At 35.4% G+C, this 26,959-nt stretch overlaps 1 protein-coding gene across 2 annotated transcripts; it reads left to right on the top strand.

Moving 5' to 3' along the window:
* Positions 1-562: 562 nt before the first annotated feature.
* On the top strand, positions 563-4,890 carry LOC145161711 (Transducin/WD40 repeat-like superfamily protein). 2 transcript variants are annotated; one of them, XM_079081318.1, is made up of 8 exons: positions 563-938; positions 1,263-2,420; positions 2,530-2,620; positions 2,702-2,859; positions 2,988-3,039; positions 3,557-3,636; positions 3,722-3,815; positions 3,960-4,890. In XM_079081318.1, exons 2-8 carry the CDS (start codon positions 1,356-1,358, stop codon positions 4,445-4,447), a joined length of 2,028 nt encoding a protein of 675 aa, XP_078937444.1. In that variant the 5' UTR covers positions 563-938; positions 1,263-1,355; the 3' UTR covers positions 4,448-4,890. The 2 variants fall into 2 exon arrangements, with proteins under 2 accessions (XP_078937444.1, XP_078937443.1); XM_079081317.1 differs by having other exon boundaries at positions 563-945.
* The last annotated feature ends 22,069 nt before the right edge of the window (positions 4,891-26,959 follow it).

Below are 26,959 nucleotides of genomic sequence, written 5' to 3'. Positions count from 1 at the left end.
ATTAAATACAATTGTAAAAGTTTGTTACATTTTTAAATCATTATCCTTAAATAAAAATTCAAGTAAGTTTTCGGCTAGTTTTGAATTTATTTTATTTTGAATTTTTTTTAACAATGATGTTTTATTGATAAAATAAAAACTTGAAAAATAACGAAACTTTAATGAAAATTTTACTATTTGCGATTATATCTTATTAATATTGGAATATATTCGTTATTTAATAGACACCGAATAAAATGAAACAGAAAAAGTAATTTATTTTGTTGTCAGAAATAATATTGTAAGATATGATATTCAAAAGAGTGATCTTCATAGTAAAATTGTTGAGATCTTGAGAAAATTAAATCTAATTCCTTAAAATTTTTTGGAAGGTTGAAACTTTGATTGCGCCATTTAATCGAAACCGAAAAAAGCACAGAATTAATGCAACAGAGACAATGGAGAGGTATTTTTACAGAGAGAAAAAGAAAGAGGCGACGCAATTGTAGGGTATACCCCCTCCCCACAGACATACATTTACAGACCACCCCCTCACCTTCTCAGCCTACGCTATTTACCACTACTACTACTACTTCTTCTTCTACTTCTCTCCATTTCTCGTTTCTCGGTCCATTCCTTCACGAATATCAAGATCCTTCTCATTTATTCTTCTTCCCACTTCTCCTTCTCACCCCCTTCTTTTTTCTCTCAATTACCCTCTTTCCCCTTTGGATTTAACTCCCTTCTTCCCTTTCCCCTTTGCTTTGAGAGAGAAGAAAGGTATTTGATTATTGCTTCCCCACAAATCGATCATTCAGATTCATCTCCGCACTTCCTCCGATTTCTTTGTTTCACACAAACAAATCTTTCTTGGTTCGCTCCTTGTAACATATTTTCTTGATTGCATCAAAGGGCAAGTTTCAATTTTTGATCCCGGTTTCGATTTTGATGGTTATGTGGTATGAGGTATTCCCTGTCGTCATCATCCTCCAAATGGGTTACTTATACTATATACTATACAGTGTATACCCTGGTTCAATTATCAATGCAATACATGGATTTTGACTTTGATTCTTTTAAATGTATGAACTTGTTTTGGGGGTTTCAGAGGCAGGTTCAATGGGCGTTGGATCTGGGATCCATGACAAATTGTTCATTTTTTAAAAAACCTAGTCAATATGTTTATCTATTATTATTTTTTTATTGACAGTTATCCTTAGCTGATCTGGGTTATCGTGATTAATATCTCTTTTGTAAGGCTTTGATTCTATCTTTTTAATCAGGTATGTTTCTTGGAGACGGAACAAGGCACATTGCCTAGGGCTTAAAAAGTTGGTTTGTTGAGGTTAGGTTTCATGGGTTGAACACAAGGAACCATGGTTAGCTTAAACCAGGACGAAGAAGAATATCGATTTTTTGATGCCCAAGATAACATTGCATCCGTGTCTGATTCAGTTTCTAAAATTCACGACACTCCTACTCCTGCTTCTAACCATGATTCGGAATATGGTGTTTGGGTCAGGACTCCAACAAGTGTTCAAGATCGGAAAAACCAGTTCCTTAAACATATGAGTTTGAGTTTAAGCTTGGATGATGAAATTCAATCAGACGAATCAGGGAGATTGGATAAAAGGATGATGGAGGCTAGTGATGCTGTGTTGAGAAGCCCTATTTACGAAGAAATGTCTTCAAGTACTTCCTCTGTTTCCGATTCGTCAAGAATTCTCGATTCTAGAGAGGATTTCGTTTGTAGAGGTAAAAAATTTAATTGCGGTAAATCATGTAAAGAAGAAGAAAAAGAGGGGGGATGTAAAGAGAGTGATTCGCCTCCTTTGGTTCAGAAACTTGTAGAGAGACAAATCAAGGTTGCTGGCACAATGGCTAGAACGATGAACAGAGTAAAAAGTCAATGGTTGAGTAGATTACGGTCAATGACATGTGTTGTCGATCCCCATGAAAGTGGAAATGGAAGATGTGATGGCGATGGTCAGGTTCGCAGAACCAGGGTTGAACGAGTGAGAGTCCGCCAAAACAAGAAACGATTGAAAGAACTGTCGGCTGTTTTCATCGGGCAAGATATTCATGCGCATCAAGGTTCGATTTTGACCATGAAATTTAGTCAAGACGGGCGTTATCTTGCTACCGCTGGAGAAGATGGGGTTGTTAGGGTTTGGCAGGTTGTGGAAGACGATAGATCAAATGACATCGACATTCCCGATATCGACCCTTCCTGCTTATACTTCACCATGAATCATCTTTCTGAATTAGCGCCTTTAATGGCCGAAAAACAGAAGATGAGTATGCTCAAGAACCTGAGAAGAAGTCCGGATTCTGCTTGTGTTATTGTTCCTCCAAAAGTGTTCCGGATACTGGAGAAGCCCGTTCATGAGTTCCACGGCCACAATGGCGAGGTCTTGGATCTTTCATGGTCAAACGATAACGTGAGTAAATTATTCTTTATTCATCAACCATCTCTCTACTCATAATAAAAGATTGATTGATTGATTGATTGATTGATGTTTTACATATTGGTAATGGTAATGATTGCAGCTTCTTCTATCTTCATCAGTTGATGAGAGTGTTCGTTTGTGGAGAGTTGGGATGGATGAATGCCTGAAAATGTTTCCACACAGTAACTACGGTATGTGAGAAAATCAAATTAGTAATTATTTATTTTTGATGTTTTAAAGAATTAAACATGATATGAGGATATGAATGGCAGTGACGTGTGTTCAGTTCAACCCTGTGGATGAAAGTTATTTTATAAGCGGGTCAATTGATGGAAAGGTTCGGATATGGTCAATCGGGTCTTCCCAGGTTGTAGATTGGACAGACATACGAGAAATAATCACTGCGGTCACCTACAATCCTGATGGGAAGGTTGGTTTCGTTTGGCAATTTCCTGTCCATTAATTAAATTCCAAATTTCAAATATGTATATATATAATAATTTTGAATATATATATTTATAAAAACGTCTTCTTTCCTTCCTTTATCTTTAATTTTAGGGTGGAATTATTGGATCCGTGACAGGCTGTTGCCGCCTTTTCACTTTGTCAGGTAAGCCTTGCTTCGTTTATGCCATATGCCATACATACTACATTCATATTTTTGATAGTTGATACCCACGACAACTTTAATGTAACAATGTTGACGCTCAATCAAATGTCTAAAATACCATTTTAGCAGGAGTTTGAGTTTTAGTTTGGTGGACCACATTGAATAATCAATAATAGGTGTAGGGTTTTTTTTTTTTCCTAATAAATATACTTGATCAATGGGCAAACTCACTCTAAATAGATTTACTGTATCTTTCCTTGAAAAATCTTGTGGGTTGTCTTTGGTTCAATGATTGATGATATAAAGATTGGGGTTTACTTGAATGTAAGGTTGTTTTCACATGGATTGATTGATTGATATATATATATATATATATATATATATATAATATGTATGTGGCTATGTGTTTGCTAGTACCGTATCCGATTTGAAGTCCTTTTGTTAGTTGTGTCTTTATCTCTTGTGGGGGCGGCTTGAGGTTGCTAAAAAGATATCATTCTCAACTTTCATGAATCAGATAATCACTTCCAACTTGAGGCGTCGGTTTGCTTAAATAGTAAAAAGAAGTCGGGTTGCAAACGGATAATCGGGTTTCAGGTTGATATTTATTTGGCAATTTCTTGTTTTTTTTTCCTGCTCATAATATAATTGAGTAATTAACATATTATCTTATTATCTGTAGTTCTGTCCACAAGATTCAACCAAAGTAATGGTGACTTGTGCGGATTCCCATGTCAGAATTCTTGACGGGACCAACGTCATTGGCAAATACAAGGGTGGGTTTGTCTTAGAATCTTTACTGTTTATTGCTTTTGTACTATCTATATTTACAAGTCAGTCAGTCAGTCAGTAGTTGTCAATGTTTTTTTAAAAAAATAAAATAAAAATAAATTATGGTTTGTTTTTTGAAACCAAAGCAGGTCAACGAAATGCTGGAAACCAATTCTGTGCATCATTCACATCAGATGGGAAACACATAGTGTCAGCATGCGAGGATTCCAATATATATGTCTGGAACAACAACTGCAACCCGCAAGAACAACAACAAAAGACAGTTAAGTCGTTTGAGTGCTTTTCGAGCGATGCCTCGGTTGTGTTACCATGGTCTGGTCTGAAAGTGAGCAGTAGAAGGTCATTGTTGCCATTTTCTTCACCAAGTTACTTCTCACTGGGTCACGAGTTCTTTCTAGAATCGATTCCAAAAGGATCCGCAACTTGGCCTGAAGAAAAGCTTCCAACTTCCAATCAACCTTCTGCTGCTGGTTTATGTAAATCTCAATACAAGTTTTTCAAATCTTCTTGCCAGAGCTCTGTTGGGTGTCATGCATGGGGTCTGGTTATTGTTACAGCAGGCTGGGATGGCCATATCAGATCATTTCTCAACTATGGCTTACCAGTAACCCTTTGAAATATTATTTATTATTTTTTTTTTATTGACTGTGGGGGGATAGGATATATGTCCGGTGGCCCAGGAAGGAAAGTGAGTGATCTGACGGGTGGTTGGGTGGGGGTGGATATGGTCTGTTTGTGGGACCCGGCTGGTGGCTCACCTCTTCCATTTGTTGTTTTAAAATGGGATGAAGAAGATTCAAGAGTGTTTGAAGGGAGGGGAAGGGAAGGGGTTGGTTGTGCTTATGGTTTCATTTTAGGGGGGGTTAAATTTAAAAAGGGAAGTCCCTCCCATTTATGGTATGGTGTTTTGGGGAGTTGCGATTGATTGATTGAGTTTTGTCTGCCATTTTTGTACAACCTGGAAGTGGGCTCCAAAAACTTAATTTTTCAAGATATGGGCAGCAAAGGCCATTTTCTGTGCTCTTATTATTATTATTATTATTATTATTATTATGGCTCTGCCTCTGGCCCTTTCAGTTTTAATTTTTCTTTTATTTGGTTCTTGATAAGGTTACAGCCAAATGCCAAATTCCAAAAGCCAACCTCTTTCTTTCATTATCTTGGTACAAAATTGAATTCTTTTTCTTCCACACTGACATATGCTATAGCACCAAAGGGGTAATGCCGTCTTTTCAGTTAACCAACTTGAAAGGCCATTATTTTGCTCATCATCTAGTCATTATTATTATTATTATTCTGTCTTTTTGAGTTATATATCAGGGACAGGACAGGGATGCCTTATTTTTGTTTTAGTGATGTATATAATTTGACCTTGTATTTAAACTTTAATGGCTTCTTTACGTCATGATCTGTCTCCAATCCACGATTAGAAAATGGATATAAATACCAAGTCGCTTTCATGTGTGAATAACCCCATTACCATCCATAGATGGTTGCCGACAATTCCATATTTTTCTTAAATGATTTTTTATGAATTGTTGAGAGATAATTACTTTCACTATCAGGATCAGGCCCATTTCATGTAAATTGTTTTTATACGAATTTGGACGGCATTACATCTCTTTCAATCTGCTTAGGTGTTTTCTTAAGAGAGACAACACCTTCATTAGTCAAACATACGGCCTCATTGATTTTATTGTATTATGTTAGTCACACCAACTTTAATTCGTTTGGTTACCGCTATGGTTCCACTAGAAAGGTTGACTTTATTATTATTATTATTATTATTAGTATTTATTATTATTTTTTTCTAAATTATTTTAAGATTGCAAATATAACATGATAAGGACCAAATATAAACTTGATCTATTTAAATATATTCTTTTTGAAGTTCGGCAAAACCCGTAAGTAAATAAAATACCGCTTGGCTTGAAATAAAATACAGTGCCAAGAACTGAATCTGCTTCTAACCTATATTCGTTTACGAGTTTTCGGCTTTTCCCAATAAGTGTTTGTCATATTTTGACCCCATATTCTTGGAGACAAGAGAGACTGGAGGCCCAGATATTACTGTTTGTCATATTCTGAGTTCTGACCCGTATTCGTGAAGACAATAAGAGACCAAAGGCCCAAATATTGTGAGATAAGCCCAATTAATTATAAATTTCATAATTATGTTAATCAGGAAAATTGTATTATCATATTTTGACCATATTTTAATACGAGTTCATGTTACTATCGATTGACACCATTAGTTGCCAGTCATCGTACCACACATCTTGTTCCTTAGTCCTTTTGGTTTGGATTTTGCTTATTCTAATGAAGGTGTTGAGGTTTAGATAAGATGAACGACGTTGGTGAGAGCAAACCAAATCAAAACACCAGTGATGGCAATCCATTTAGAAGATGGTGTGATGCTGGCATAATATTCTTTGCATTAAACATGAGGTTCACATGTTGATTGCCGGAGAGGGACGAATATCAGATGTTAGAAACTTATGGGGTTGAAACAAGGTTTGGTATTTGGTAACCAAGAATCTCGATATCTCAAGGATCGTTTAAGGCCACTTTTCGTATTAATATTTATCCCCATATATGGATTACTGTGTAATTCAACTTTGGGTAAATTGTGAGAAACACTCAAAGTTAAAAGCAAAAAAGTATGTTTTTGAAAAGTATATATGGATTGTTTGATTTAGTAAAAGAATTCCAAAAAATCAAAATTTGAGTATATGTACTCGTATATTCGAAATTTGGATAAGATCAACAAAAACTGTGGAACTTGCAATAAGAAAACAACATATGGAAAAAACCGTTAGACAACTTAAGTTGTCTACCAAAGCTTCCTAGACAGATCACTTGGGTTGTCAGGCAACTTGGCTATTTGGCAATTTGAGTTGTCCCTGAGAAGACCCAAACTTATCTATTTTTCAATTTTTCGTCATCATAAGTATATTTTCCACTGCATCTAAGGTTCAAAATTTTGTAGAGGTTTTGGGGAGTTGCCCCTCAACCCTAATGCAGAATCATTGCCAAGGGGATTTGTCCCATTTGACCCTAACCTTTCATCGTGTTCAAGATTAAACTCGACTTAGAATGGTGCTCAGTCTCTTCTTCATTAATGTTTTCGGAGTAAAAGGTGGCGATCAAATAAATTTAATGTCACAAAGTAATTTTTATCTTTTGACTTGTTGAAAGTAGCCATATCCTATCATTCCCATGTATGAAAGTTTGAATTTGGTTGTTCAACAAAGTATCTTCGGTTCTTACTCGTACGCATTTATTAGTTAGCTTAATTAGGTGGTAAAAATTTCAATTATTGAAGTATTGTATTATGTTTTTTAACATCGTCTAACAAAAAGTTAAACCAGTAAAGTAAACTGAACAATCTTTTAATTTAATGTTCAAAATCTTTTTTTGTGAAAACCGCTATAAAAACCCATGTATAGTATTAGTATATGCATGCTTGCATAAATAATAAAACCATAAGCAAGTCTTTTCCCCTTTGTCTTTTACAAGCAAATTAACACCATGGCTTCTCTTTCTTCATCTATGATGACGATCTTGAATGTTATGTTCATTTTCACATTGGTATCTTCTTCTTCTGGCTATGCCCGGCCTTTTATTTCTCCAAGATCAGGGCCGACAGATACAAATATTCAAAACTTGAAGGTGGTGGATAATCATGAATCCGATATCAAGAATTCAGAATCATCTCAGGAATTCTCATCCGACTTCCCTTTTCCTCAAGATCCGTTCCAATCCCCACTTCCAAATTTTCCTTTTCCGAAGATACCCGGCTTCCCTTTTCCAAATCTGCCTCCTTTCACTATCCCAAACATCCCTACCATTCCTTTTCCTGCACCTCCGCCCATGTAATTATAGTCAAGTATTCAGGATATGTGATCGGTAAAGCTATTAGATTTTTATAGGCGTTAAAGTAACAAAATGTTTATAATATATGGTTATGTCTCATGTTAAAAAAACCACATCGTAACATTACATTAATGATACTATATAATATTAGTGAATGTTGTGATAAACATGAAGTGTTTTTTATACTTAATTTTTTTTGCTTATTTGCGCATGCTTATATAATATTTAGTGAATGTTGTTATAACCATGCATGGTTGAGAAGAGTAAAACTGACTGGTATAAAATAAACAACATAACCAAAATAATTGTATGAATTATATTACAAAAATATATAGAAACAAACAAGTAATTAGAATTTGTTAAGCTAGCATTTAACATAATGTTTTTAAAACAAATTCATCCTATTGGCGGACATTTGTTTTTCAAGATACAACAGCTAAAGACGGTTCTTCGAGACTCTCCAAACCAAGCAAAACCCATATGCTATCTTGGTAGAAGCAAGAAACACAACACTAGAGGGAGAGGATGAGATGTTTTAAATATGATTTCTTGTGTCTATATATAGTTGGAGAGGAGGTGATTTTATACATCAACTTTGTAAATGACAACGATTAAAAATGAATTAAATACCGAGATTGTAATCGACGAGTATCTAATTCTTGTTTTAACGGGTTTTAAAACTGAGATTTTAGTTATGGAAAAAAGATTTACAAAGGAAATCCTAGCAAGGGGAAATATGAGAACAAACTTTATATATGAGGAATATCACAATATTATGTCCAACCGAAATTGTGTTCTTGTCCTTAGACCTCTCAGGGTCAAGGTGGTACGTTATATGTGGCTTTTCCGCCACAAGTTTCACACAAGTGGTTCTCTGGCTAGTTACCAGGCTTGTCTGGTAGCCAACGGACACAATCAACAACCTAGGATAGATTGTGATGATACATTTAGCCCAATTGTCAAATCGGTAACCATAAGTATCATTATCAGCCTTGTAATGTCTTGACATTGACACATTCATCAACTCGATGTGAAGAATGTTTTTCTTCACGACCACCTACATGAGACAATCTATATGCATCAACCTCCTGGTTTTTGTGACCCTCAGTTACTGGATCATGTTTGTCTCTTACAACGCTTTCTCTATGGCCTCAAGCATGCCCATTGATCATGGTGCCCTCATTTTTCTTAGTATGCAATTCATATATGTTACCAACACAGTCAGACGTACTCATATTTGTTTATACGACACTCTCAAAACTACATCACATATTTTCTTCTATACGTTGATGACAACATTTTGACAGCCTCTTCTATCACTTTTCTACAACAAATTATAATTCAGTTGGGACACGAGTTCATTATGACAGATATGGGTGCTCTCAATTAATTTATGGGTATATTTGTCGTCTGATCTTCTACACATCTTTTTCTATTTTTTTAGAGAAGTATGCAATTGAGCTTTTAGACCATGACGACATGCTCAACTACAACCCAACTCGCACGTCTGCAAATCTAGTTTACAAACTAGATTCCACAGTTACCCCAGTTTTAGACCCCACTTTATATCATAGTCTCGTTGGGGTTTTTCGATACCTTACTTTCACTTAATGAAATATTGCTTTTGTTGTTCAACATATATACTTATACATTCACGATCCGAGAGAACAACATCTTTATGCTCTAAAGCATATTTTACACTACATCGATGAAATGATCTCTTACGATTTACAGCTTCATGTATTACCCTCCATTGGCGTCATAGCTTACTCGGACGTCGATTTGGGGGGGGGGGGTTCAAACAATCAGCCACTCCATTTATGGTTACTCTGTTCTTATAGGGGGGTAACCTGGTCTCATGGTCCTCCATGCGTCAGGGGGGTATATTTTGTTTGAGTGCGGAAGCCAAATACATAGGAATCGCTAATGTTGTAGCTAAAACTAGTTAAATCGTAAATATATTTTGTGAACTTCATAAACCGATGAACAAAACCACCCTTGTTTATTGTGATAACGTAGTGCAGTGCATAAGTATTCCAATCATGTTCAACATCAACAGACGAAACACATCGAGATTGACATTCACTTTGTTCGGGACAAACTTGTCGTTGGCCTTGTTTGAGTTCTTAATGTTCAATCATCATCCCAGTATGCCAACATATTCACAAAATACGTGCCAATATCACCTTTTTACAACTCCAAAGACAGTTTGAATGTTCGACAACATCACAAACAAATTACGGGGATGTTGAATATAGTCGTCTTTCATGTATTTATTTACGTACCACTATTTTTTGTATAGGATTATATTACCCAACCTTATTGTGAAAGGCCTATACCTTTGTAATGTTGGATTAAGGTGTCTAAGCCCATAACTAAATTGGTATATACTTGTAATTAGAAACAAAGTCCTTTTGGGTTGCCCTCATAACTAGTAACTGAATAGAATGACATTTGGATAGAGAGGATAATTTATTAATATATTATATGATTAACATATTAATTGGAAATAACAATAATTAATTAAGAGTTCATCAGAATTAATTTGGATTTAATTTTGGGTTAATTAGAATTAATTAAAGGTGTGAGGACTTAAGTTATAATTGCTCAGGAGTTAAAACAAGGAAGGATAACCACCCGGATTTGAAATATTGTTATATATTCAAGATTAGGGTTTCTAAGGTTTTCCTTTCAGCTATAAATATGACTCCTTGGGTGCTTATTTTTTCCCACTGCTTCTACCAAAAGGATAGCCAATTTTCTTCTTCGCTCATCCTCTTTCCTCTTGTCTTCTAGTTGCTAGGATTTGGGTACAAACCATTAGAGGCACTAAGTTTTTGGTGCTAGCTCAATGAAGTGCAAATGAGGGAATCAAGAGATCTATTTGCTATAATAGATCTAAAGGTATGTAAACCCTAAGTCCTTGTTTTTGAATTTTGCTAGGGTTCATGTTAGTTTTTTATTCAAAGTATGTTGCCTTCAAGGTGTTGAGACTGTAACACCCGTTTTCCAAGATTGATTGATTTGGGGTGTTAAGGAGTCAAAAGTTTAATGATTTGATGCAAATGAGAGTATTTGGATGTGAAAGGAGGTACCCCAGATGCGATTGGATGTGAATGAGAGTGTTTGGATGTGAAAGGAGGTACCCCGGATGCGATTGGATGCGAATGAGAGTGTTGGATGCGAAAGGAGGTACCCCGAATGCGATTGGATGCGAATGAGAGTGTTGGATGTGAAAGGAGGTACTCATGATGCGAGTGGATGCGAATGAGAGCATTGGATGCGAAAAGAGGTACTCCAGATGCGATTGGATGCGAATGAGAGTGTTGAATGTGAAAGGAAGTACCCCATATGCGATTGGATGTGAATAAGAGTATTGGATGTAAAAGGAAGTACCCCGAATGCGATTGGATGTGAATGAGAGTGTTTGGGACGTGGGTATTTAATGATCTACGTTGGGCGTACCTGGAGTACATAGGACGTAGAGCCACAACATTCAAACCCTAATTTTTAAGGTTTAGACCCTATTTAAAGGACCTTAAGTCCTTGAGGTCTTCCTTGTTTTCAGCCTCCATATCCCAAAGCAGTCATTTCAAAACCCTAGCCCCATTTGTGAGAGTTTAAGGCCTTAGTGTGGTTCTTGTGTGTTCTTGAGGAGAAGGAGTCCACTAGAGAGAATTTGAGGAGCTTCAAGCCTTGTGGATCTGGAACTTTCATCTCTCTAGCAACCTCTAGAAGGTATAAAGTTCCGAACTTGATGGATACTTCATTAGATATTGCTAGTTCTTGATTTTTTGTGACTTTTGGTCCCATAATCTTGGTATATTTGAGTTTGGCTTAACTCTAGACCAAATGAGCTCTCATTTCAGATGTTTTTAAAGCGTTAATAGTCATAAAATGATAGGTTTTATAGGTTACAAAATAATGTGATGGAAAAACTTAACCCTAAGTTTACATGCAACCTATTGGATCCAAGTTTTCTCTATTGATTGCAACAAACAATTTAAACATCAGGAACCCTAGGAATACTCTAGTATTTTCGAAAATACCAAAGGGTTTTAGGGTTTACATACCTTTTGATTATTGTGGTAAATAATCAAACACTTCCTTGTTGAACAAGCTTCAGAAAGCAAGAGCCAGAAATCTCGTGTCTCTGATGGTTTGTACCCAAACCCTAGGAATAGAAGACTTAAGAGGATAAACGAGGGAGGACGTGATTTTTAGCTTTTTTCTCTTAAGAAGGAGTGGCTAAAATTATGAACCATATAAGGGGTTTATATAAGTGAGTAATGAGTCTTGGATAAGGTAGGTTTCCTTAGACAACCCTTATCCCTTTTCTTTCTCTCTAAGGCTTCCAAGAAGCCCTAGGAACCTCCAAAATCATCCCCTCATGTGGGAAGGTTCTAGAATCCTTCAACGCTCAACTTTTGAACATTATCACCTTTAGTCCCTATACTTTTAATTAATCCAATTAATCCTAAAATTAATTCTAATTAATTTCTAATTAATTATTAATTAAATAATACTATTTGTAATTAATATATTAACCTCATAATATATAATAAATTATTTATTGCTATTTATCAATCTTATAATAAACCAATATATCAATCAATCTCTCACTCTCTCTCTCTCACTCTCTCTAAAAAGTCATTATCTTAATTACTAGTTTTGAGGGAAACTCAAAAGGACTTTGCTTTCAGTTCAAGTATATAAAAATTTAGTTATTAGCTTAGACACTTAATCCAACAGTCTTCTACTTGGATAAGTCTATAACTACAATTGCAAGTATAACTTCTAAATCAAACAGCAAAGGGTGCTTTCCAAAGTAACTCCAGACTTTGATTTGATCAGATATCGGTCCTAAGATAAGTGATCAAATATTTCTTCATTATTCAAGATACCGTATGGACATGAGACATGGATTAAAATCAATCTCATAGTCCAAGATTCTATTTCTCGATTTCCTGATTTATGACGACTAAATTTAGACTACAAATTGAACACATCAATTCAATTCGGGCTTGGCCAAGCACTTCAGATGTCGACATCAAATCAAAGAGGGTCCCAAAGATATTGCTTTTCCTTTTAGGGCAAAAGGAAAGAATAAACTTCGACCTATATGCTTGTATCTTTTACTAACCAAATCATGCATGAAAATACGTTTTATAACATCATATTACTGATGCGTTTACATAACACCAATGCACAACTGACTTGTAAATTACAACTCATATATCTCCATTTCAAGAATATAAGATATTATCATCTTAGAATTAATCGTGATAAAATCCATGAAGTAATTCTCTGAGCGTAGGTATATCCAATACTCAAAATCTCCATTTTCTAAGTACTCAATGAATATTGTAGCAACTATTACAATGTATAATCTCCATAGACAATCTACAATTCAATTCATGACAATATTAATTCACTACTTACTTCCAAAAGTATGAGCGACTATGGAATTTCGAATAATCAAATCATTCAGGAAGTAAAACATGCAAAGTGAAACACAATAATAAACTAATTAACTATGGTCTCAAAACTATTGAATATAAATAATCTCTATTATTTAATCACCATAATAATTACGACTTTATTCATTGTATAATGTTTCGAGTAATCATCTAACCACTTGAATTAAACATCAGTCATGCCATGCTATGAAAATGCATACTATGCTTCTTTATGGTCCTTCCTTTGTGAACAGATCAATTGGACATTATTCCAATGATGCTCATTTCACAATTTGAAATTCTTATCACTATCCAAGATGTGATGGAATTTCAACTTAACATGCATTAATCTCCTGTGATATCAAGATTCCAAAGTATCAAAGACTAAGTTTTTGAGATTATAGAATATCCCACTGGGACTTTGTTACTAGAAACAATTCAATGGTAATGAAGGTTCTAGTTCCAGGTACACTCCTTGAACACTTCTCTTGCATTACGGTTTCTAACTCACATGTAGACTTTTCAAGTATATCCCATTATGGAAACATTTCCATAATTCATTACAACCATTAATTCTGATCAAGAACCATCTCAATCCAGAATCATGTCACTATGGTCCATCCAAATTACAATCATACTTCTAACTGTCCACAAGCAACCTGTCTTTTGGTATAACCTTAGAATGTTCTTGACAATTGTTTAACAACTTTAGTCACACAAAATTCTAGTCCTTTTTCTCACAATGCTCTGATCATTTGAAAAATTAGAATAAGTGAATATTATAACATACATAATCTATCCTATATCCGAAACATATGGGACTCGATTCATTATGTATCACATAAGGATTTGATATTTGTTCAATCTCTTGCTATAATATTTCCATATATTGAATTTCCTATGTTGAAACATTTCAACATGATATTAATATATGGCTATGACTAAGTTCTATTAAAATATACAATCTAAACCTTTAGATTTAGAAAGAAGTAAGAGTCCCCTCTCCCTTAAGACTACTATAGCGAAACAATTCCCAAACTTTGCAATTTGCAAATTGAAAACTTTGTTCCCTACAAGCAATATTGTCAACATGCAATACTAGCATAACAATTATGCTCCCACTAGCTTTGACATGTACCCAGAAATCAACTGGACTTCTAGAAATCAATACACTTGACTTTCTTACTGAAGTACAGATTTTTGTTATGCGATGCTTCGATAAGTCTCCAACTAGACTTCTTAATCTTATACACCTTCATTGGATAACATAGGTGTGTGTTTAACCCTTTTTCAGAACTTATAGATATATGTCTTGAAAGTTCAAACAATTCCTTGCCATTCCTCACAATTCAAAATATGAAGAGGGATGCCATAATCATATTATGAATTTGAGAATGCAATTAACACAACCAATATCCATATTGATCTTTATCGTATCTTTAAAATCTACTAGAGAAATTATTTCCTCATAATCTGTCACACCCCCAAACCGGAACGGCGGAAATGTTCGGGGGCGGAGGACGTCATGTTTAGTATCACAAGACATGCATCATAGTAATCAAAGTAACACACATCCATTGCATTAATATTAAAATGTTTACAAATTATATGATTCACAAAAGTTAGACTTCAAAAGTAAATAACAAAACAAGACATGAAGCTACTATGCTCCATCTTTTAAATCCCAGAGCGCGTACCTGTCTGCTAGTTTCCTGAGAATACAAGTTATTTTGAAAGCGTAGATCAACATTTAAGCTGGTGAGTTCATAAGTATTTTAGTGATGTATTAGTAAGTTGAAAGTTCTTTTAGAAAAGTTCGCCTGTTCCTCCAGAAGATCCTATATCTTCTGATATGATGAAAGATAAGTAAAAATGACTCTACAATCCCTTATATGAGTACTAAATGGATACAAGTTATATAAAACTCAGAGTAAACAAATAATCGGTTGTGTGAATCTGCCCTAAGCCCACAACCAAACAAGGAACAGAAAATGAGGCGGAAGTCACACATCCCATTGTTTGTTAGATCTTCGTTGTATATAACCCTGGCACATTCATTTGGTACTCACAAAGTTAACTGTAATAGTTCCTTTATATTTGATGAAAACATTCTTTAAGAAAAACCCTTATTTCCTTTAGTAAAAATGGTAACCACAATAGTTCCTTCTATAATCACTTAGTTTATACAAGCTATATATAATCTAATATCGAACGGATAGTTAATTGTGTGAATCTGCCCTAAGCCCACAACCAAACAAGGAACAGGAAGTAAGGCGGAAAGCACACATCCAACTACCTATCAGATATTAATTATATATAACCCTGATGTATAAACTAAGGTATTATAAAATTAACCACCTAAGGTCCTTTAAGTGATACTGGTTTAATAAAATGGATTAAACCCTTTTTCGTATAAGTTTCTAGTTTTGTCTACCAAATGTTCTATCTGAAAAGTATGTTTTTGTACTAGAAAACGGTGTATTGAATTAGTATACTATGACCTGACCCATACATGGTACTCCTTATGATTACTTGGTGTATACGGAATATATATATAGCTAAGATCGGTTAGATAGTAGACTGGTGAATCTGCTCTAAGCCCACAACCAAACAAGGAACAAGAAATGAAGCGGAAAGCACACATTCTACTGTCTACCGGACCCGATTAATATATATCACTGATGTATCTACCGAGGAATCATAAAGTTAGCATTATAGGACCCTTTCTAACTGAATGTACTAAGACTCGACTGTTCTGTTTGTCTTGTTTAATGATGTAAGTTTTCCCAAGTTTAAGACTATTTTTAATAGTTGGCATTACCTTTTATGTGAGGAGATCACCATAAGAATGTAATGGGAGAATGAAAGTATTCAGTAATGTTGTATAAAGTGACTACTGAAGCATTAACTACCTTAAAAACCAGTTTGTTAATTAAGGTTAAAATGTGATGTGGTTATAACCATACTAATACGACACTTGATAACACGACGACCTAATGGCGTCGAACTGATGTGATATTTGTCACCCGTAGACTTGCAAGTCCCATTGTAGCTAGCAGCAAGGTGTGGGGTGTCAATCCCGTATAGATCTATACACAAACTCATGCTCTCCCTCCAGGAGACTCTGGTTACAAAACGCGACCTAACAAGTATATTGCTAAGCAGTGAAGTAGTGGTTTCACATTAATGTTATAGTATTCTTGTATTTGTATAGTATGTTCCTCTGTTCTAGTGTATAGTATGTTCTTTTTGTTTCTCGTTATAGTATGTTCCTCCTTGTACTAGTGATAGTATGAACTGAACCCCTAAACTATACCTATTATAGTTTACTAGTATGTTTACTTTGAACTGTTAATGACTTGAAAAGACTCATTTATCTACTGAGTTATGATTGTACTTTAAAAACGGAGTTTTATAAACTATAAAGTAACATAACTTTAAAAGAGTTTTTGAAATGATTTTATCACTTATAAACACATAAGCAATCCTTTAAAATGATATTTATCACAGATAACATTTACACAATTATCATTGTGTTCAACTTGTATTCCCCCCTTTAAAACCATTTAAAACATTTAAAAGATTGATTATAGGGGTATGAACTCACCTTATGTGGGTGATTCAATTGATGATTCGCGTAAGGATGAGAAGTTCCACGAATGAATTCCCGAGACACAAACGAGTCCTAAATGACATATAATGGCATATATAGGCATGTAATTAGTGTTTAGAACAACTAACATGCAAGGAAACAACCTTAGGGACTAGGAAACACTTGGAATGAAGTGTTACAATCACATGTGATTGATCAAAGAGAGTTTACGGCCAAGGGATGAGTTCACGTCCAAGGTGTTTACGACCAAGGGTGTTTACGGTTAATGTGTTTACGGCCAATGAAGATCTTGAGGAGGGTTTACGGCCAAGGGAGATTGCATGGCCGTAAACTCTCAAAAATGATGTAAATTGGGTCTTGGTTCAAGCTTAAAGGGTGTTTGTTTCATGAGGATTTGAGTGTTTCTAGTGGTTAACAAGATTATAGAAGAAATACTAACCTTTGGAAGGCCTTATGGAGTTCACGGCCACCAAGAACAAGTGTGTGTTCTTGGTGTTCTTGGTGAAAGATTATGATCTTGAAGATCTAGGCCAAAAATGATGAATTTACGGATGAAATCAAAGAGGTGTACTAGATTGAGAAGGATATCAAGGAATAAAAGAAGAATTACTTACGATTTGGACGAGAAATGGAGTAATTCTTGATGATACTTGAGAGAGAATGGAAGTTTACGGCTAGGACTTTGAAGAAATAAAGGAAAATGAAGTAAACTCTCATATATGGAGGATAGTTTACGGCCACCAAGAGTTTACGGCCGTAAACTCCTAGTTTGCGGCCGTAAACTCCTTGTGATGGAGTTTCCGGCTCGATTTCAACTCAATGAACTTAAGCTGATACAACTCTACACCCAATCCTTAAGTGTACTTGGCTTAGAACCCTCAAACAGACTCCTAATAATGCTAAAAGATAGCTGAAACAAGTCTGACCTTGGATTGGATTGATCGATGGAGCGTGTGTGGTTAACCGACACATTGATTAGATGATAAATGACATCGAGAGTACCAAACTAATTTGCATGATTATTCACACCTTGTTTGTGATCCTCGGTATCTCAGTCAGAAACTTGAAGGGCATAATTGAGATTAAACATGCCATATAAAAGTTCAATGAATCTCAAAATATCTAGGAGTTTCATCTAAAAACCTAATTCGTTTAAAATTTCGTTTTCGTGGTGGAATTGGTAAATCGTCATTTACCTACCAACAAATAGTTTACAACTGGATTACGGCATCCCTCTTCTGAATTGTGAATTATTGTGTTGGGTCCTAGCCTTAATATTTCATTTGGGGTGCTATATTAAGGACTGAATCGACTAACTTGAATTTCTCCTTTTGAAGATGTCTAGTTTTGACAACTGTGGTCTTCCTTATCCTTTTGGAAAAAGCTTTCCATTCGAAGATGATATTCCACATGACGATCAAGGTGAAAGATCAATCCCTTCTTTGTGATTTGGTGGAACTTCTCTTCCTCTACCTCCTCCAATTATTATCCCTGACCCATGTGTCCGTCGACTTGAAAAGTTCAAGGTCACTCGAGCCCTATTGGCAAGCAAACACCAAGATGGAAGGTCTGTATGTGCTCACGTCTTAGAGATGAAGTTGCATATTGACAGGCTGGGAATGTTGGGTGTCGTTTTCCCGAGGAAGTTGGCCGTTGACTTGGTTCTTCAGTCACTCCCCGAGTCATATGGTCAGTTCGTTAAAGACTGTCATATGACAGACCACGACATAACCCTTATTGATCTGACATATTTGCTAATTGCTGCTGAATCAGAAATGATTTGGCGCACTGATAAAGTAAATTTGAATGGAATATCTACCTCCCAAACTTCCATGGACATTGACAATGGCGACATTGGAAGTCCAGAAACGTTTTCTCTTCCCAATGGAAAGGGATTGGCCAAGGTCAAACCGTTTGATCAAATGGTAAAGAGAAAGGTTGAATCTGAGATAGTCCCATGTACCATTCTGAAAGAGTCTGTTTGTTTCTATTGCCAAGAGAAGGGGCATTGGATGCGAAGCTTCCGTATCTACCTGAAGGATCGCAAGGATGGTAAAGTCAAAATGTATGACTCTACTTCAGGTAAGTCCACTATCTAACTCTATTAAGTTCCTATTTGCAGATTCTTAATACATGATGTGATAAGATTGCATTTTGATATTTTGCAGAATCCAAACGAAAGAAGGAAGCTTAGAAGAAGAAGTTAGCTGAGTCTGATCGTGAAGAGATGGATTTCATCGCATGGTTCAATGGTCAGATTCTTGAAACTACTACTTAGGAGTTATGATAGATTGCTTAGGAATATTTAGTAACATAGTTTTCATTTGAATTTGCATTGTAAGGACAAGTTTTCCGCATTTTATAAATAAAGAAAATTTTGATTTTATCTTATTTTATGTTTCCTTGCAATGACATTTGTGAGAATTGTTGTTTGTATGTTTCCATTAATAGCAATAGTTTGATTCTTAATTATATCGATTGTGGTAGTGTCGTAATTTTTCTAAGTAATGCAAGATTCTCATCGCCCAAGTTTCAATTGGACAGAAACTTGGAATCATATGAATTGAATCATGTGATGTATGAAAATCTTGGTACTTGGGAAATTGAGACTAATTCCTTGCTTACATATGTATGTAAGTCAAGTGAAAGATGAAAGGATCTAGTACACATTGATGTGCACTGGTCAGATCCACCATAAAGAATGATAAAGGCTATTCGTCATGATTTACTAATGGTTCAGTAAATATGGTTATGCTTACAAGTCTAAGTGTAATTCTAATACCTTGAAAAGTTTCAATGTATAGCAGAACTAATAAGAAGAATCAATTAGGCAGAAAGACAAAAGTTTCTCCAATATGAAAGGAAAGGAAAGTACTTTAGTATCATGTTTTATGATCATCCTAATGATTATGGAACCATGTCACAATTGATCCTCTAAGGACACCTTCGTGCACAAGTATGACTAAGAAGAGGAATCGGGAATTACTGAAATGGTTAAATCAAGAAGGTGACTCATACTTCGTTCTGAAATCAAGTCTTAGAGTCATACTCCAAGATTGTGTCTTGAGTGACATATCCTAAATAGGATTATAACACATCATGAAATGTGGAGTAGAAAAGTTTTCTTACTCATGCACATTTGAAATTAGTAGTTGTGATGTCTTAGATAAGACAAAGACCAACTAAGACCAATTATATGAAGTTTTTTTTATAAGAACCCGCACTAACTTTTGAATATTTGTTTGTCAAGGAATTTTTCTTGATAAGAGAATCTTATATGTCAAGAAATCAGTGGGAGTCTTAATGATCTTGAGTAGTTTCAAGAACTAATCAAGAATAAACCTATTGTTTGTCACTAGCCCACGACTTGAGGTTTGTAACCTATCGTGTTGACATATTCTTGTTTCTGTGCCCACTCCATTTAGTTCGACTATGCATGTGAGTTCTATGAGTTCTCATTTGAATGCATAAGGCAAAGCACCTTGATCAATGGAAAGTACGTTAATTTGTAGGGGTGAGCTGCACAATAACTTGGAAGCAATGGGAGGACCCTTGTGCTGCCAGGTAGCAAGAAATTAAGATTAAGCAAGTTCAGTCCACATGAGTATGATTTTGTCATAAACCTTATCTTATGATAGTGGTTGGAAATGACAAATTCACATGGATAGGAACACATACACTATAAAATCTAAGTGGCAAAAGGTTTCTATCCTTCATGAAAATGATTATGAGAAATGCATTCACTAGTAGATTTTAGAGTTAGCAGATGTGATATCTGCGTTCTCGAATTCGATTATGATTACGACATCCCTCTTCATAGTTCGAATTGTGAGAAATAGCTAACAGTCTGAACATTCGGGACTTACTGTTGTAAGTTATGAAATAGTTTAGACGCACATATGAGCTATCTAAGGAAAGGTGTATGAGTTTGAGAAGCCTAGATAAAGTCTTATCGAAGCATCTTGTATCAGAAATCTGAACTTTGGTAAGAATGTCAATAAGTATTTATTTCTAGAGGTCCAACTGATTTCTGGGTACATGTCAAAGCTAGTGGGAGCATAAGTGTTATGCTTATAAGTATGTAATTATTATGCTAGTGGGAGCACGATTATTACATTAAGTGTTGTGAGTTAGCAATACCATTAATAGGAAACAAAGTTTTAATTTGCAAAGTTGCAGAGTTTGAAAAATTGTTTTGCTATAGTAAGGGAGAGGATACTTATACTTTATTTCGACTCTAAAAGTTTAGATTGAAGTATTAATCGAACTTAGTCATGAGCATATATGAATAGCAAGTTGAAATGTTTCAACGTTGGAAATTCAATATATAAAATTATTATAATAAGAGATTGGTAAAGTATCATATCTTCATTATGAATCGTATCTCATATGCTTCGGGTATAGGATCGATTGCATATGTTATAATATTCGTCTGTTTTGATTTTCCAAATGCCTAGGGCATTAAGAGGGAAAAAGGACTAGAACCGGATATGACTAAATTGTTAAACAACTGTCAAGGACAATCTAAGGTTTACCGAAGATTGGTTTCTTGTGGACAGTTGGAAGTATAGTAATAGATGGACCATATTGATATGATTCTGAATAGATAAAATTCTATAGAGAATAGATAGTCATATGACAAATATGGAAATGGTTCCATAATGGGAGTTGGATATTAAGAATTTATGTGTAGGTTAGAAACTTTTATGCAAGAAGGATGTTCAAGGAACGTACCTTGAATGTGAGACTTCATTTCTGTGAGATTGTTCTGTAACCAATCTCCAGTGGAATACTTTGTAATATCATTGACAAAGTCTTTGTGACTTTGGTGTCGTGACATTACAAAAGGGTCATTGCATGATAGTTTAGAATCTAACATAATCTAATAGTGGCAAAATTTTGGTATTCTCACAGTTGTGATAAGGATTTGGAATCGTGAAATGAGCATCATTGGAAATGTGTTCAATTGATCCATTTCACAAAGAAAGGACCATAGATAAACATAGTGTGCATGCTTGGAGCATGGGATAACTGTTGTTTTAATTCAAGTATTAATTTGATTAGTCGAAACATTATACAATGAATAATGTGTAATCTATATGGTGATTAAATAATAAGTATTTTATTTATATTCAAAAGTTTTGAGACCATATTGGATTAATTATTCTTGTGTTTCACTCTGCATGTTTTACTTCCCAAATAACTAGGTTATTTAAACATCCAAAGTCAATCATACTTTGGAAGTAAGTAATGAGGTAAGACTGTCATGAATCCGACTGTAGATTGACTAAGTGTTTAGACATAGCACAAGTTTGTTGCAGTGTTCATGAGTACTCCTGAAATAAGAATTTGAGTATTGGATTAAACCCACGCTCACTTGAATAACTTCATGGATTTCATCACGAGTGATTGTGAGACGATAATATCATATATTCTTGAAATGGAGACATATGAGTTGTTGTTTATGAGTCGGTTGCGCATTGATAATATGTAAACGCATCAGTAACTTGATGTTATAAAACGTATTGTTGTGTGTGATTCGATGAGTAAATAGTACAAGCATATGAGTCGAAGTTTATCAGCTCCTTTTACCCAAAGTGGGATAAAAGCGATATATGTGGGCCCCTCGTTGATTCAGTGATGACACCCTAAGCGCTTGGCCAAGCCTGGACTGATTTGATTTGTTCAATTAGTCAGTCATCATAAATCGGAAATCGGGAAACAGAACTTGGGCAAAGAGAATGATTATAATCCATGTCTCATGTCTATAGGATATCTTGTAGAACGGAGGAATATTTGATCCCTTATCTAAAGGACGCGTTACTGATAAGATCAGAGTTCTACAACGGCTTTTAAGAGCTACAATTGCTAATTGGACTCTGAAGTCGTACTTGAAATAATAGTTATTAGACTTATCCAAGTGGGAGACTGTTGTATTAGGTGTCTAAGCCCATAACTATAATTGGTATGTACTTGACCCGATAGTAGCATGGTCCTTTTGGGTTGCCTTCACCAGAGCAATTTGATAGGATGGATATTTGAGAAAGAGGTTATTTGGGATTTATTAATATATTATAATAATAATATATTAATTGAGAAATCATGTTATTTAATTGGTATTGATCAATAATTAATTTGGAATTAATTTAGTGATCAAAAGAGACTGATTAAATTAACGGGGACTGATTAGGTAAATCAGTAATACTTATAGTTTGGGCTAATGATCCATGTTGATTAGGGATGGACAAAATCTATGTGAGAGTCCATGAAGATTTAGTCCAAAGGGCCCATCAAATGAGTTATTGGATTAAAGGCCTAAGTGAATGAATTAGGGTTTACAAGTTGAAATCCTAGGAATTCCACACTATAAATGTAACCCCTAGCACTCCAAAAGTTGGCCAAGACTTCCAAGAAGAAACCCTAGCCGTTTTTGGGTGCCTCCTAGCCTCTCTCTCATATTCCTCCATTTTCTTTTGGTGTTTGTGACTTATTAGAGGTATCACATTTGAGGTACTAAGCTCTTGAAAGGCCAAGAACTACAAGCTACAAATAAGAGGTATTCATCTAACTAGTTTTTTATGTTTTATATCTCCAATTGCATGCTAGCTAGGGTATATGCTTTGGATAAAATGAAATTGCATGTATAACTTGAGAAAAATTAGATCCAAAGCATCCAGGGTTGTATGTGCACCATAGGATTGTTATAGTGCTCAAAACCCATCAATAACAACATAATGCCTAGCATATCTGGGTGCTGGCCTCCCCTTCGGTCTCTTTCAACCGATAACTGCCTATCATATCTGGATGCTGGCCTACCCCTTCGGTCTCTTTCAACCGGTAACTGCCAAAACATATTTGGGTGTTGGCCTACCCCTTCGGTCTCTTTCAAGCGGTAACCGGGGACTATTTCACCCCTACCGCTACCACATAATACCCTAGCATATACATATAAATCACATATTGCCTAGCATATTTGGGTGCTGGCCTCCCCTTCGGTCTCTTTCAACCGGTAACTACCTAGCACATCTGGGTGCTGGCCTACTCCTTCGGTCTCTTTCAACCGGTAACCGAGTACTATTTCACCCCTACCACTACCACATAATATCATAACATACTAGCACATAAAGCATAACAGATAGTGGCGTACCAGACAATTATCACAAAGACAATCATCTCAACTATAATCAATACTATTGGGCCGACATAGGTGCCTTCGACCCACTCCTACTGGAAGGTAACTCACCTCGATAACTGGGAATAGCTGTAAAGACTCCTGCTCTGAAATCAACTCTTCTCAGACTCCTACACATAAACATTTCCTTTAATTATCCTTTCGTACTTATGACCCCCCCCCCCCTCTTAAGGGTCAACTTTGGTAAAAGTCACAGTCAAAGTCAACATCCCGGTCAAAGTCAACATTCTGGTCAAAGTCAACATTCTGGTTGACTCAACTCGCCGAGTTGGTCCATCAACTCGTCGAGTTCCTTGAATCAGGAACCCTTAATCGCGATCCAACTCGTCGAGTTCCTCCTTATCCATAGAATCGAGACTTCTTCAATCAACTCGTCGAGTCATCCTTGAACTCGTCGAGTTTTGCCCTTTACAGACTCGGGATACTTCGACGCAACTCGTCGAGTTCCTCTATGGACTCGATGAGTTCTTCAGTCTGTTGAGCCATCTTAATAGATTAAGCTCTTATCCTTCATATCTAAGCCCCATACTTCATCTACATACTGAAAGTGTCCTTTTAAGGGTAAAGTTTCCAACTTTACCCGTTAATATCCCAACTTAATGGGTTTAGCTCAAACCTTAATTCTTTAAGACCTAGATCTTGATCTAAAAGCCACAATACTTCAAACTAAAGCATAAAAACTGATATCTAGACCCTAGATACCATATGAACACGTAAAGTCCCTGACTTTCTCTCAATCCATGGCCTTTTGGAGCTTAAAAGGCCAAAATGGCATCCTAAAGCTTGCATGGGACTTCCATGGCCATAAAGTTTGCACATTTATGCCATGAAAGTCCTTCTAGACCACAAACTTGAAAGAGTAATCACTTGGGACATCCAAGTCTCAAAAGCTAGCAATCTTGGACCAAGACATGGGGAAATCACTCCAAAACTAGATCTAAACATTGAATAGACAAGATAGGAGCTTTATACCTCCAATGAACCAGAAATGGAGCTCAACTTCTAGATCTACTCTTCTCCTTCACTTACTTGTTCCTTCTCAAGTCTCTTCTTCTTCCAAACCTCAAGAATGCACCAAAAATGGCTCAAAACTCTCAAAAACGTATTAGGGTTTCGTGGCTAGGGTTTGGGATGATGGAGGCTGTAAATGAGGCCAGCCTTTGGTGGTTAAGGTGTTTAAATACGGTGCTAAACCCTGAAAATCAGGGTTTCATTCTGGTAGCCCTACTCCTCGAGTTGAGTCCCTCAACTCGTCGAGTAAACTTTAAGTTTCGCGTCCAAAATCCATTCCTACTCGACGAGTTTGGGGCCTCCAACTCGTCGAGTTCCCTATACAAAAATGAATAAATTGATTTAAAATACATACCAGGAACCGGACGTTACAACATCTAAAATGGGAGAAAAGAAATTTCAAGTTAGTTGAGTTTAATCCTTAATTATTAACCCATAAATTTAAAGTAAGGTTTGGATCCATATTTTTGATTCGAACTTTGAAAAGGGATGTCGTAATCAAATTCGAATCTATTTTAGGTAGATAAGGCTTTTACCAATTCTAGTCTTATAAAACTCCTAGATCCTTTGAGATTCATTGAATCTTATCAGTGCCATGTTTAATCTCAGATTATGCTCTCACTTTTGTGACTGGGATGGCGATGATCACACATGAGATGTGAATAACCATGCAAACCCGCTTGACAACCTCGATGTCATTTTTCATCTCACATTGATGTATCGGTTAACCATACACTCTCCATCAACAATGATGATTTTTGAGATGCCCATAATATCTCTTTATAGTCCCTATTAGTGTGTCGGTTAACCACACATGTTCCACTAACGCCATATTAAAGTATGATGTCTCACATTTTTTCTAAAGTAACTAGAGTGTGATTTTAAAAGAAGGTTCTATTACTTTTATATCATTATAATTTTAATGAGATTATGTCCCATCAAACGCGTTCGGCTAACTACTATCCACCACAAAGGAGAGCGGTGGGTGAGAGTAGACACCCATTCAACGACCATTTTATAGGCCGCTTCCTTATACCCTATTTATAGCATGGTTTCGTGAATGAGGCGTACTAGCGATTTGACTGACTTGTCTTATACATATAGTAATTAACTTTTAATGATATATATATATATATATATATATATATATATATATATATATATATATATATATATATGGTATATTTTAAACTTTTCAAAATATGATGTTTAAATATTAATTATTTAAATTAAATCTTTTAATTAATTAATATTAAACCAGTTATGATTTATCTTTATCTTTTAATAAAACTATTAATTAAATTAATCAAATCATTATTGATTAAATAATTATTTACAATTAACCAATTAATAAAATAATTCAAATTTAATGCTAATCCAAAGCCCCCTAATTTTCGAAAATTGGGCTAGGGTTTATCAGGTTTTAATAGTTCAAATTTTAAGGCTTTTAAAATAACAAATAATGAAACAATGTAAACCCTAAAATGGCTCCCTAATTTTCGAAAAAGGGTTAGGAGGTAGGCTTTCTAGAACCTTAGCAATTTTCGAAAACTCTAAGGGTGGAGGCTAGGGTTTCAAGAACCCTAGCAAAAATCAAAAATTCCTCCTTTAGGGTTTAATTTCTATAAACCATAATTTTGATCTATTCAACATTGTGCAAGATCAATTGAAAACTATGGCTCTGATACCACTTAAAGGTTTTATAGGTTACAAAATAGTATGCGGCGGAAAAACTTAACCTTAAGTTCACATGCAACCTATTGGACGTAAGTTTTCTCTATTGATTGCAAAAAAAAATTGAGCATTTGGAACCCTATGAATACTCTACTATTTTCGAAAATACTAAATGGTTTTAGGGTTTACATACCTTTTGAGTATTGTGGTAAATAATCAAACACTTCCTTCTTGAACAAGCTTCAGAAAGCAAGCACCAGAAATCCCATGCCTCTAATGGTTTGTACCCAAACCCTAACAATA

This window comes from Lactuca virosa, chromosome 2 (genome assembly GCF_052849685.1).
Source record: "Lactuca virosa cultivar CGN04683 chromosome 2, Lactuca_virosa_CGN04683_v6, whole genome shotgun sequence".
Lineage (NCBI taxonomy): Eukaryota > Viridiplantae > Streptophyta > Magnoliopsida > Asterales > Asteraceae > Lactuca > Lactuca virosa.
This window is presented reverse-complemented; position numbering and strand designations above follow the sequence as displayed.